General features: G+C 53.7%; 1 protein-coding gene across 8 annotated transcripts in view; it reads right to left on the bottom strand.

The window, feature by feature from the left end:
• Positions 1–11,790: 11,790 nt before the first annotated feature.
• PAX8 (paired box 8) overlaps positions 11,791–13,202 on the bottom strand; it is a 65,360-nt gene continuing 63,948 nt past the window's right edge. For 5 of the 8 annotated variants that reach the window (XM_070379470.1, XM_070379471.1, XM_070379474.1 and 2 more), the window contains one exon: positions 11,791–13,015. In XM_070379470.1, coding sequence (XP_070235571.1) covers positions 12,939–13,015 — 77 coding nt within the window. In that variant the 3' untranslated portion in view covers positions 11,791–12,938. The remainder of the gene's footprint in view (positions 13,016–13,202) is intronic. The other 3 variants (XM_070379472.1, XM_070379476.1, XM_005889994.3) reach the window with 1 other exon arrangement.

The following is a 13,202-nucleotide window of genomic DNA, read 5'->3' as shown; positions in this document are numbered from 1 at the left end:
ATCAGTGTCTATGGCCATACCATCCTAAACACACCTGATCTCGTCTGGTCTCGGAAGCTAAGCAGAGTTTGGCCTGGTTAGTACTTGGATGAGAGATCATAAAGGAATTGGTGGGCAGCTCAGAAGGGTGAGTTTTGAGCAGAAGAGTGACCAACCCATGGCTTGGGAGACAGCCTGGGAGTTTGGCTTTAAGATGCAATAACTTGAGTGAGTGAGCCTAGAATAGGATAGATAATAGTAATGGCCTAGAGATGTTTATACTATCTGTGCAACTTTTCTATAAGAAAAGAGGGGGCAGAGAGAATGACCTGGAACCTTGGGCCAACCTGGCATTCTCACACCTGGCCTCTCCTCCCTTCTGTTCCCCTCCCCCAACCTCCATGCTGCCCTGCTCACTTATGGGGTTTACTGAATGTCAAACTCTGTGTAATGGCCCCTCCTTACCACCCGCTCTGCCAACACCTTTGTTGTTGTTCAGTAGCTAAGTCATGTCCGACTCTTTGTGACCCCATGGACAGTGCACACCAGGCTTCCCTGTCCATCACCAACTCCTGGAGCTTGCTCAAACTCATGTCCATTGAGTTGATGATGCCATCCAACTATCTCATCCTCTGTTGCCCCCTTCTCCTGCCCTCAATCTTTCCCAGCATCAGGGTCTTTTCCAATGAGTCAGCTCTTTGCATCAGGTGGCCAAAGTATTGGAGCTTCAGCATCAGTCCTTCCAATGAATATTCAGGACTGATTTCCTTTAGGATTGACTGATTTCATCTCCCTGCTGTCCGAGGGACTCTCAAGAGTCTTCTCCAGCACCACAGTTTGAAAGCATCGCTTCTTTGACACTCAGCCTTTACAGTTGAACCCTCACATCCTTACAATAACACTTCTGTCCCCCGCTATTCTGCATCTAACTGGCGGCTCCACCTCTACCTGTTCCCTGTCTCCTGTGGAAGGGGTGTTCCTTGCCTTTCTGGGACTATCCCCTCTCCCCAGTTTTCTGCCTGCCTTAGAGCTCCCCCTTGGGGGTCCCATCTGGGTCTTGGGCCTATGCTCTACCCCTTCATTATCTTGCCTTGTAAACAACTTGAAGAATCACCATCAGAAGGAAGAAGAAAAGCCTATGTTTGACTCTCTGCTTCCTGTAGCCAAGACCCACGGATGGGTAGTCTTTGCCAGCTGTTTTGTTCCCTCACCTGGTTCCATTCATACCTGGCACATTGGCCTCCAGCCACCACTCTCCACTGATGACCTTCCATCACCAAAGTCTTCTCAGCCTCCTCAGCCCTTCATCTCTCAGTGACCTTTGGCCCCATCCGCCCCTTGATCTGTGGACCTTACACGAAGCCCAGCGTGACCTGGCCACTTGCTTAGCCTCTTGTGCTTTGGTTTGCTTCTCTATAAAATGGGGATAATAACACCACTTACCTCACAGGGCCCTTAAGTGAAATTATGCACATAAACAACTCAGAACAATGCCGGGCACAGGAGGAAGCCCAGTTAGCTATTAGCGCTGGCTTTGCTGGTCTTCCCCAGGCAGCCTCCCGCCTCTGGGCTCCAGTTTACCTTCTGCCCTCAAACACGGGGTCCTTCTCCAAGGCTGGGCCTCTGCCCTCGGCTCTCCCTCTGCCTGGACGTTGCGAGTGACAGATGTCCACTCAGACTGCCTCCTTCCAAGCTGGGGGTGGGGTGTGGAGGCAATGCTACTCAGAGGATGGGGGCTGTGACCAGCTGCTGAGAAACACTGAGAGCTAGGGCTGGGAAGAGGAAAAACCCATTGCCATCCACATACCACTTCCTCTGTGAAGCCTTCTTTGCGTTCTCCTCCCCCAGCTATTCCCTATCACATCAAAGCCGAAGTTTCCACATCCCTCCTCTCCAGTCTTTCCTGTCTGTCTGCTCCCAGTGGAACATAAACCTCCCAAAGGCGGGAACAATGCAGGTTGTTTTCCATCATATCGCAGGGCCTTGTCCAAGGCCTGGCTCTTGGTATCGAAAATTATAAATGTCAAAACTTTATCCTCCCTGGGCTTCCGGCACTCCGCGTTCTCCTGGCTCTTCTTCTACTTCCTTACATGTTCTTTTCCATCTTTCCTCTGCTTGCATCGCCCCCACCCCCAGCCTTGAACTCAGCCTTTTCCCAAAGTGAAACCTCAGAGATCTTGCCTCACTGACTTCATGGGCACCAGACTAACTTCTGGGAAAAACTTCCAAATCTAAGCTTTCAGCCCTAATATTTTTTTTTGGAATTGCAGACCTGGAGTTCTGTCTGTAGGGATATGGACCCTCAATTAATCCTCCTGGAAATGGTAAATTTCTGTTCCCACCCCACCCCTATGTGTGCATGCTCAATTGTGTATGACTCTTTGTGACCCCCCGGGACCATACCCCGCCAGGCTCCCCTGTCCATGGGATTCTCCAGGCAAGAATATTGGAGTGGGTTTCCATTTCCTCCTCCTGGGGATCTTCCTGACCCAGGGATTGAACCTGTATCTCCTGAATTGGCAGGCAGATTTTTACCACTGAGCTGCCAGGGAAGCCAAATTTCTGTGTAAATGTTACTTATGACCCGTGAGAGTGAGATTGGTGTCATCTCCCCTAAACTGTCCCCCGTGTCTATGAATGATGCTGTGACAAGTTGTCCATTGCTTTGAAAGACAACACACCAGGATTATGGGGAGATTTGAGCCAGATGGGCCTTTGCCTCACCTTGGGGTCAGGTAGAAGCTTCTGGTTCTCTGATTTCTTTGTCCCCATCTGATGTGACACGGACGGTGGGGGAGGGAGGTGTATGCACAGAGAGGTACTGACTCCCTCATTGAACAAATGAGACCCAGGAAGTGACTGTGACGGCACTGTTGCTTGGCCACCAAAGATTCTAGGCATGTTTGCAGTTTGGGACCCATCCTTCTACCCAGTTTATATTTTCTGTGGTCCCGATGCTTTATTTCTTATTTGTATTTGACTAATTCATTGCATGCAGTTCCTGTGAGCTGTCTCAGATCCTCTCTGGAACAAGGTGGGGAAGGCATGAATATTTAAAATAAAATAAACAAAATGTTGGCATGTGTGTGTGTCTTAGGCTGGAAATTCCTTAAGGGCAGGGACCATGTCTGTTTATATAGCACCCGGCACAGTGTCAAATTGAGGCTTAACAAATGAATTTTGATGAAGACGAGAAAGAAGCCGCTTGCAAGAAGATACAGAGGTTTTAGACCTCATCCTCCAGCCAAACCTCACCCAAATCCCCTTTTTCCAGGGAGTAGCCTTCTTCAGGCTCCACCCAAATCCTCACCCCGTTTCTGATCATCCAGGCTCCTTCTTGTCACCCCTACCTGTCCACACCCCGCCCCCATCACCAACCCTGTGTGTGCATGTGTGCTGAATCATTTCAGTCATGTCCTACTCTTTGCGACCCTATAGACTGTAGCCCTCCAGGCTCCTCTGTCCTTGGGATTTTCCAGGCATGAATACTAGAGTGGGTTGCCACGCCCTCCTCCAGGGGATCTTCCGGACCTGGGGGGCTCAAACCCACGTCTTTTATGTTTCCTGCGTTGGCAGGAGGACTCTTTACCACTAGCGCCACCTGGGAAGCCCTGTTCTCACCCACAAATTCTCCCCTTCCTCACACAGAGAACCTCAACCTCACCTCAGTCGGGGTGGCTTCACCCCAAACACCCAGGCCACCCTTTCACACAGTGTCCCAGCCCCGCAGGCCCATCCACGGCTGGGCGGCAGCACGTGGTGCTGGGAAACACCACCTCCGACCAAGTGTTTGAGGTGCTGTCCCCTCGCGTGTCTTGGCCCCTTGGGGGCCTCCAGCCAGGCAGGGACCCGACAGAGGGAGGGGAGGGGATAAGCTGCTTCAAAACTCCAGATGCAGCAGTTAAAAAGAGGACAGAGGCAATGATCCTTCAAATTGCCACATCTGTATAATCTGCCTTTTATTTTCTGCTTCATGAAGTTTTATTTCCTATTATTTATTCACCTCCCCGCCCTCCCCTCCCCTGCCTCCGCTCTTCCTTAGCAGGCGACATGCTCAGATGGGCCCCCGAGCCTCAGCCTGGGTCTCCGCCCCCCCCCCCTCCCCCACCCCAGGCTGGCTGCTGGGAAAGGCACCTGCTCCCCCATGGTGACTCCCTCTCCTCCCCCAGTCACTGCGTTTCTGCCCCCAAACGCCCCTCCCACCACCCTCCAGGTAAAGCTGGGTGGAAACGTGCTTGGGAAACAGGTCATGGAGGTGAGGCCTGTCCCCAAGGCCCAGGTCACTGTCACCACCCTGAACCAGAGCTCAGGGGGTGGAGGAACCCAGGAGATAGAGATGGGGACTCACAGCCAGGTGGTGTCCCCATCCCCCCCCCACTCCGCATACCCTCCACCTGCCTCCTCTCCTGGGGCCTCCTTGACCCTCTCTACCCAGCACCCTCATCCTTCTCTCTTCTCTCCAGTTCTTGGACCTGTGGTCAGGGAGCTAGGCTGGCCCAAGCCTGGGTCAGGGAGCTACTGAAATGGAGAGGAGCGGGACCAGGCAGGACCACAAGGAGGGGAGCTTTTGGTTTCTTTTGAGGTTCTGAGCATCTCCTGCTCTCCCTACCCCACTGGAGGAATAAAGATTCCTGACTCAAAGAAAGACCCAGGCTGTCTGGTTCTAGTTAATCATGGTGGGGGGTGGTGGGGAGGCTGGCCCTCAATGCCTGCAGTGGGGTGGGAGGGCCTCTGGGAAAGGGCGCCGACATTGAGACTTCTTGCCTAGAGCCCTCCCGAACCCTCCTTGGGACACAGAAGTCAGGACAATAATCCTTTTAAGGAAGAGGGGTCAGGCTGTAGGTTAGGATTTGCAGTTGGTGTTCCTAGAGGCTCCTGGGAGAAGCTATGGATGCTTGAGAAGGGCCTTGGGGTGGCGAGTGGCAGGCAGGAGGAATTTTGCAAATCTTACCCTGAAACCTGCCAACACTTTATATCCCTTCTCTTCTGGCTTTTATCCCTTTCCTACCTTGCTCTATAGTGACATTTTTTCTCATGTTTATTTGTTTATTTTTGGCTGTGTCCAGCGTTAGATGCAGTTCAGGGGTTGTTCACTGCAGTGAACGATGAAGTGCAAGTGGAAGTGGAACTAGTGCTGGGTTCTTTGTTGCAGTGCATGGGTTTCTCTGCAGCTGTGGTGCTTAGTTGCCCCTCCACACATGGGATTTTAGTTCTCTGCGTGCATGCTGCACGCTAAATGGATTTAGTCGTGTCCAGCTCCTCGTGACTTTATGGACTGTAGCCTGCCAGGCTCCTCTGTCCAAGGGATTCTCCAGGCAAGAATACTGAAGTGGGTTGCCATGCCCTCCTCTAAGGAATCTTCCTGACCTAGAGATCGAACCCATGTCTCGTATGCCTCTTGCCTTGGTAGATGGGTTCTTTACCACTAGCACCACCTGGGAAGCCCTAGTTCCCCGACCAGGGCTCAAACCCACATCCCCTGTATTGAAAGATGGGGACGACCTTCCCACCTTCAACCAAGGAAGTCCTTAGAGTGACTTTTATAAAGGCTCTAAGCTCTGAGGTTTTTTGTTTTTATTTTGGGTGACGGTGGGGTTGGAGGAGGGTGATCTCATCCGGTTCATCCCTCTTACAGGGACAAAGTAGGTGGTTTATGATCTGCTTCCGAATGAATGAATGAATCAACGAATGTGAGGCCTACACCTTCTCATGCCCCGGCCTGTACTAACTGTGGCTGTATTTGCTTTGCTGTTTTCTCATCTCTGCCCCATCGTGGAAGCCCCTGGAAGCCTGGCTTTCACTAGCCAGCTGAAGCAGGACTCTAGTTCCCTGGGTGAGTGGGGCGCCAGGAGCCACTTTGCCTCTACCCCAAACAGAGACTGATTCCACACACGAAGTACGGTGTTTGCCTGATGGAAAATTACCTGGGGAATCTGGAAGAGAGCTTCATACCTGAACCAGTCAAATGAGTCTCGTAATGCCTTTGATGACCGGGTGACTACTGATACATGACCTTAGTGCTGGACATCATTCTGGCCAGAGCCGTGCATTTTATGGCCCAGGAAGCTGAGGATGTCCCTGGGGCTGCCACCCAGGAGGTGATGGGGTGGGGACAGAGCCCCACACCCAGGCTTGGATTCTGCGGCAATGCCATCTCCCAGGGGGTAAACAGATGACCATAACTAACAGCTCCAGTGACACCACAACCTCAGCCCCTAAAATAGCTGGTGACTAGGCCTTTTCTCTCGTCATCAGCAAAGAGGGTGGTTCTGCAGAGGACGTGGTGTAATTTCAACAGGTAAACCTCAGTTCTCATCAAGGTCAAGAGGCCGTAAGGCCTCCCTTCTTTTTAGCGTGTGTGCTCAGCCGCATCCAACTCTTTGCTACCCCATGGACTGTAGCCCGCCAGGCTCCTCTGTGCATGGGATTTCCCAGGCAAGAATACTGAGTGGGTTGCCATTTCCTTCTCCAGTGGGTCTTCCTGGATCAGGGATCAAACCTGCACCTCCTGCATTGGCAGACAGATGCTTTACTGCTGAGCCACCTCGGAAGGAAGCCCTCCTTTTTTTTTACACACTTCCTTTTCCTTCTTTGCTTTGATGGAGAAATAAGTTTCCATTCAGACCAAGGGCATCCATTTATGGCTAGCATCTTTCCCGAAGTAATGTCCCCTGGTGGGTGTGTGACTGGACTGGGGGACTCTCTCCGGGCTAGGACCAATGGGGTGTGCTCCTCTTCCCAGGGGCTCATCTGCCTGGGGAGTGGTAAAAAGTATCCGTCTGCAATACAGGAGTACAGGAAATGTGGGTTTGATCCCTGGGTCGGGAAGACCCCCCCTGGAGAAGGAAATGACAACCCACTCCAGTATTCTTGCCTGGAAAATCCCATGGACAGAGGAGCCTGGCAGGCTACAGTCCATGGGGTCGCAAGAATCAGACATGACTTAGCAACTAAATCACAACCAGCACCTCTCCCCAGAGCATGTATGGGGGTCGGGGGGAGTGGAAACCAATGTTGCCCACAGCTGGGGACCTCTACTCAGGACTCCCTGGGAAGCAGGAGCAGGTCATAAGAACTGGGGCTCAATGGAGGGATGCGGTGGAGGGGAATGTGAGTTCCCAGGCCTGGGCTGTTAGTGAAGTGACTAATGCCCCCCTCCTGGCAAAAAAGCAAACACATCTAAAACAAATAAAAAGAGTTATTTGTAAATGAACATGGCTCTCATTCAAGGATGGGCCCTTGGATTTGAGGCAGCAGGCAGGGCTGTGTGTGCACACACGCGTGTGGGCCTGGGCTCCTCTTACACGGGGGAGGATGCCTTGGCTATGGAGGAGGGGGAGGGAAAGAGGGGGAGTCTGAGACAAGGGGGGACCAGGAGGCACGGTGGGGGGAGGGTGTTGGCTTCACGCTGGTACTAGTGTGATTTATCCCTAATGAGTTCTCAGCACATGGCTGCTCCCGGCTCACTCCGGGGGCCAGCGCGGCCTCCCGCGGGCCCCAGCCCGCCCCCCACTCCAGAACAGCCTCCACTCGCTCAGAAAAGAGCCAATTTCCACACTGCACAGTCCGCTACACTCAAGGGGAAATCACATTTCCCTGGGAGAGCCGGAGGCAGCGCTTCACTCCCCAGCCTGGCCGGCTGCCACCGGGCACAGATGTGGAAGAGCTGGGCTCCAGCTTCTCTTCTCCCCCCAAAACAAAGCCCCACACCCCGCAGACCCAGCCCTCAACCTAAGTCTCAGGGCAGCCCCCCGGCACCTGAGGTTTAGCCTTTGCCGCTCAGCGAGAGGAGAAAGGGTGATACTCAGGGAGGATGTTGGCCGGGAGGGGACCAGCCTTGCCTGCTTCCTCCAGCTTCATCCAGGAAGCCAGGCACCTGGTTTTGCTTGAGGCACTTAGAGATGTGGAGGTGGGGTTGCTGGTGGCACGTGTGTGTATGTGTGTGTGTGTGTGTATGCACCCGTGTGCGTGCGAGCAGGGAGCAGTAGGGAATCAGTATCTGCCATCAGGAGATAAAGACCTTCAGCATCTGTATCCCGAGTGCCCCCAGAGCTAGAGGAAGAGGAGAGAGCAGAGAGAAGAGAAACAAACCAGAAGGGAAAGGAGGGAGGGAGGAGAAATGCTTGCAGCATTTTCTGAGCAGATGCAGGACCTCTTAAATCCTCACGAATATTCACTGGAGACACAAAAGGTCTCACAAAGGAATAATTGCTTTGGAATCCTGCAGAAGAGGGACTGGAATGGGGAAACTAGAAGAGGTGAGAAAAGGAAGGAGAAAGAGACGAGGCAGGTAGAGAGAGGAGGTGGCCCTTGTGGGACGAGATGCTTTCACTAGCATCACAGCTGTGGGAGCGTGGCTGGCCACTCTCTGTCTGCGGGAGATGCACAAGCTGGGACAGAGGAGCCATCAGACTCCTTGCAGGTGGAGATGCTTTAAGACCCTAAAAGCTGGAGGAGGGCTGAAGGGTTGGCCTGGGGGAGACTTGGGACCAAGGATGGAGGCTCAGCTGGCATTCCCCGCCGCCCCGGCACTCCTTCCCCATCCGCAGGCTAACCTCTGGGTCCTTCATCCAGGACTGTCCCCACGTTGATGTTGGGTGGGTGTGGCAGTGCCCCAGGCGGCCATGAAACTCTGTACCTCGCCACTGAGCTATGGGAGCCTGAGGTCTCTGCAGAAACCCGGCCACACCCTGCTACTCAAGGCCTTAGATTAGGATGCAGATTCAGCCTCAGATTAGAGTTCAGGCAGTGGTCTCAGTTCCTCTGAATGACCTTGAAAAATCCAGGCACCTCTTGCTCCCAGTTTCCGCAAGTGCAAAATGAGGCCAACATTCAGAATTGGAGACAAAAGTGGTCGCTGGGGTCAAAAAGAGTCGGACACAACTGAGCGACTAAATAATGCCAAGAAAATTGAAGAAGTGACAGGAGGGCTCGGAACCAGCCTGGGGGCTGGTCTTAGAGCAGGACTCCCGCCTGCCCCCCAGCCCCAGGCCATGGGGCAGGAGCCAGAGGGTCACAGCAGCTCCAGCCCACCTTAGACAGATGGGTTCTGCTCCACCCTAACTGCTCTCCTAGCAGGAAACCCACCCACATGCAGGGGCTGCCTGGCCCACACTGACCCCTGAGCTCCAGGCACCTGGGCTGGCCTGGTGTGTTCTGGGAGGGTACAGGGGGTGCTGGAGGAGTAAGGGCGAGGATGACAGACCAGGGAGAGCAGCCTGGAAATCTGAGGAGGCCTCTCCACATAGGTAGTGAAAGGGCTGGTTCCAGGGCCCAATGCGGGTTGGGGATGGGGCGGGGGGGTGGTGAGGCTGGGCTCTCTCTGCCCAGGTCCAGGTCTTCAGAGAAACTAGAGGCCCCCGACTCTGCTACAGAGTAGACCACCCCTCCCCTACTTCCCACTGCCTGCCCACAGATGCGTCCCACATGCCCCAACCGGATCTTCTGTGGCCACGCCCCTTTCCTCCCATCCTTGTCTTCATGCTTCTTCTTCACCATGGCCCCCTCATGCACCTCCCCGACTTGTCCCAATACTGCCCCCCAAGACAGGGCACCTCAGATCATCTCTCTCCCCCAGCAAGTGTGTGCACATGTGCACACTCAGTTGTGTCTCTTTGCAACCCTGTGGATCGTAGCCCACCAGGCTCCTCTGTCCATGGGATTCTCCAGGTAAGAATACTGGAGTGGGTTGCCATTTCCTTCTTCAGGGGATCTTTCTGACCCAAGGATCAAACAAGGGTCTCCAGGGTCTTCTGCCTGCATTGCAGGCAGTCTTTATCATCTGAGCCACCAGAGAAGACCCTGACATGTAGATAGCTATATTTTCTAAGCCCCTGGGGTTTGACCATGGACACAATGTCTGGAGAGGTACTGGCTGGGACCCGCTGCATTTGAGCCATGTCACACACCCACAGACACCTGCTCTGAGCAGCATCCTGGGAGGCTCAGCTCACCTCTGAGAAAAAAGGAGAGAGCTGAGCCATTGTCACCCAGCAAAAGCACTGCCAAGTTCCTCTGTCATTCAGGGCTTAGAGAGGCTACCAGGGCACCAGTGTTCCCAGAAAGGGTTTGGGTGTGAATAGAAAGTGTTGCTCTGCAGACTCCTTGGGGCACCAAGCAACTCAAGGTGGTTCCTGGGTGGGGACTGTCTTGGGGAGCTCAGGAACGCAGAGGTTTAGGATCATGAAGAGCCTCAGATATAATGGGATTCAGTCCTGCTGCCATGCTCGAGGTTAGAGGGAAGTCCTGTTATTGAAGAACGAGACTCTTCTCAGATCCACAAGGAAGACACAGGGACCAGCTTTCTTCGTGGGAGGGTCCGCCTTGTCCATGCTACCCTCAGTGAGCACTCCTGGCCTCTTTGTTGGGAGAACCAGGGGGGTCAGAGTCTCTGCCCTCTCAGCCTGAGAGTCCCTGGGGATGAGGGGTTGTTGAGGAATCCCTTCCTCCATCAGACTCAGCCCCAGCTGCTGTTTGCCCAACTGTCAGCCTTGTCCTGGGCATCCTCCTCCCACCACTCCCTGGCCCAACTCCAGCTGGGTCCTTAATGAAGAGGGTCCACACAGACACCAGGCAGCTGCTGGTGGGACGAGCATCCTCTTGTGGACAGAGCCAGCCCTTGCAGTCACCACGGTATTTCCCACCTTGTTCTATGGAATTTCACAGAAGAGGGTTGTTCTAAGTCCCCACAGTAACTCCCTCACCCCTTCCTGGCCCCGGCTTCTTGACTACCCAGTCTTGCCAAATATTTCGCGTGTGGTCGCTTGAGTAATGTCCAACTCTTTGCAACCCTATGGATTGTAGCCTGCAAGGCTCCTCTGTCCTCCATGGGGTTCTCCAGGCAAGAATACTGGAGAGAACTGCCATTAATTCCTCCAGCAGATCTTCCCTGGGATCCAACTCAAGTCTCTTACGTCTCCTGAATTGGCAGGCAAGTGCTTTACCACTAGCCCCACCTGGGATGTCCAATATTGCCAAATATTGGGTTGGCCCAAAAGTTCATTCGGTTTGGCCAACCCAATACTTAGGAACCAAGCCAAAAGATATTAGACTCTCAGGGGTAGTCCCTGGATCTCCCTTGGGTCCCTGGTATCCCTGATGAGTGCCCGTGGTGCTAAGCCGAAGTGTTAGACTTAAGGTAAGAGGTTTTGATCTACCACTTCCTGCCTCAGCCAAGTTATTTATTTTCTGAGCCTCAGTTTCTCCATATGTAAAATAGGGCAAATCCCAGGTTCATTTATGTGAGGATCCCATGCAGCTCCTGGTGGCTCAGACGGTAAAGAATGTCCCTGCAATGCAGGAGACCCTGGTTCGATCCCTGGGTTGGGAAGATCTCCTGGAGAAGGGAATGGCAATCCACTCCAGTGTGCTTGCCTGGACAGTACCACAGACAGGGGAGCCTGGCAGGCTACAGTCCGTGGGGTCACAAAGAGTTGGACATGACTGAGTGACTGACACTCTCAACACTTTCCTAGGCAGCTGAGCCCAATAATTGTCTTCTCCCTTCCCTCCTCTCACACCTCAGGGATCCTAAGAGCTGTTTATGCAGGCTCCCCTGTGGCGCTGTTCCTGGATCTGTCACCAGCCTTCCTGGCTGATTCTTTGGCTTCCTGTAAGTAACAGCAGCCACCACCTGTGGGGAGTCTGTGATTGGTCAGACACCAGGCCACTTGCTTATTTTCTGCTCTCATTGACTCAGAGATGGAACAATCAAAGCTTGGGGTAGTGGTGTGCCTGGCGCCGAACATCTCCCTGGGGCAGAATGCTAAGTCAGGGTTCTCCCGGACAAGAGTAGTCCTTTCAACACGCAGCCCCAGTATGAGTTCATTGGCTGCTAGGCTCTGAGGTTTTCTGAGAAAACCCTGTCACAGGGTTCCTCCTACTCAGTCAACCCAAAGCCAGAGACCAAGAGCAATGGTTTATTGAGTCATATGGCAATGGTGGGTTGTCTTTTAAAAAAGAAAGAAGCTTCAAGGAGAGAAGCCGGACATGGCAGGGAAACGACACTGAGAGGAAAGGGGTAGTTTGACTTAAGCTGAGGCTCATTTACAGTATTTACAGTCAGGCCTGGTGGGGGCGGGGCTGGGAGCTGTGGGGCCCAGAGAGGGAACTGTAGGCGGGTTTGTGTCAGGGTCTCTCAGTAGCTGTGGGTTTGGCAGGGCTGTTGGGAGCAGAAGGCAGGGTCCCCAGTTACATGCCTGGTTCTACTCTGGGCAGGGCTGCACCCCACCCCCCAGAGCCTAGGGCGGGGTGGGAGGGGTGCTTTGGAATGTCTGTCTCCAGCTGTAATGGGCTGGTCTGGCTGCCAAGGAGAGGGGTGGATTCTCCGCTGCGGGGGAGCTCCTGGGATGGAATTGGTACATTCACAGCAACAGGTAAGGGGAAGGCAGGCGGCTGACCACCTTGACCACCGGGTGGAGCTCCTGGTTGGCTGGACCCAGGGTTGAGCCCGTGACCAGGAGGGACGAGCAGGAAGAGCCAAGCAAGCTGCATAGAGAAGGTGGTGCCTCTCAGGGTAGCAGTGGGGGTGAGCCTGCGCACCCACTGTGGCTGCAGGCTGGGCAGAAGTGCTCACAGCCCATGGCCATTAGAGCGTGTCGACAGTGGAGCCACAGAGGCGCCTCTGTGTGCCCCAGAGCCCGCTGTGGGCCCCAAGGGCCATCTCTCTCCAGCTCTCTTGTCCACATTTCTCCTCCGATTCTGTCTCTTTGGAATGGGACAGTCTGTCCCCCTGGGACTCTTGTCCCTCATTAAGGAGTCCCGGAGGACCAGAGGCGTCTCCTCCACCATCGTCCTGTCTCTCATGGTTCACTGAATCACCCACACAGGGAGGGAGCCGCAGTGCTGGATTTGTGGTTATTTTTCATGTAATAAATAAAGATTCCTTTGTGTGACTCTCGGGGGCCTGTCCCAGGCTGAGTCCTCCCGTGGCTCGGTTGCTCCCACTGTCCCCATGGCAACTACAGATGGTCAAAGGCCGTGGCGGTGGTGGGCGGTGCACTCGGCCTTGATGTGGAACTGTAATAATATGGGGAACCTGGATAAGTTCAAAAAAAAAAAAAAGAACAACAACACTGCCGGTCAGAAGAAAAAAATTGCACCATAGCCTCCCCCTGCCTCTGCTAACCTTTAAGACAGCGTGAGTTAATCATTGATCCCTCTGGCCTATCTGATCATCAAAGATTAACTCCTCTCTGGCCCTTATTTCCTCCTTCTCTAGGCTC

The sequence above is a fragment of the Bos mutus genome, chromosome 11 (assembly GCF_027580195.1).
Source record: "Bos mutus isolate GX-2022 chromosome 11, NWIPB_WYAK_1.1, whole genome shotgun sequence".
NCBI classification, from domain to species: domain Eukaryota; kingdom Metazoa; phylum Chordata; class Mammalia; order Artiodactyla; family Bovidae; genus Bos; species Bos mutus.
The sequence above is the reverse complement of the archived record's forward strand: the minus strand, read 5'-3'. Positions and strand labels throughout refer to the sequence as shown.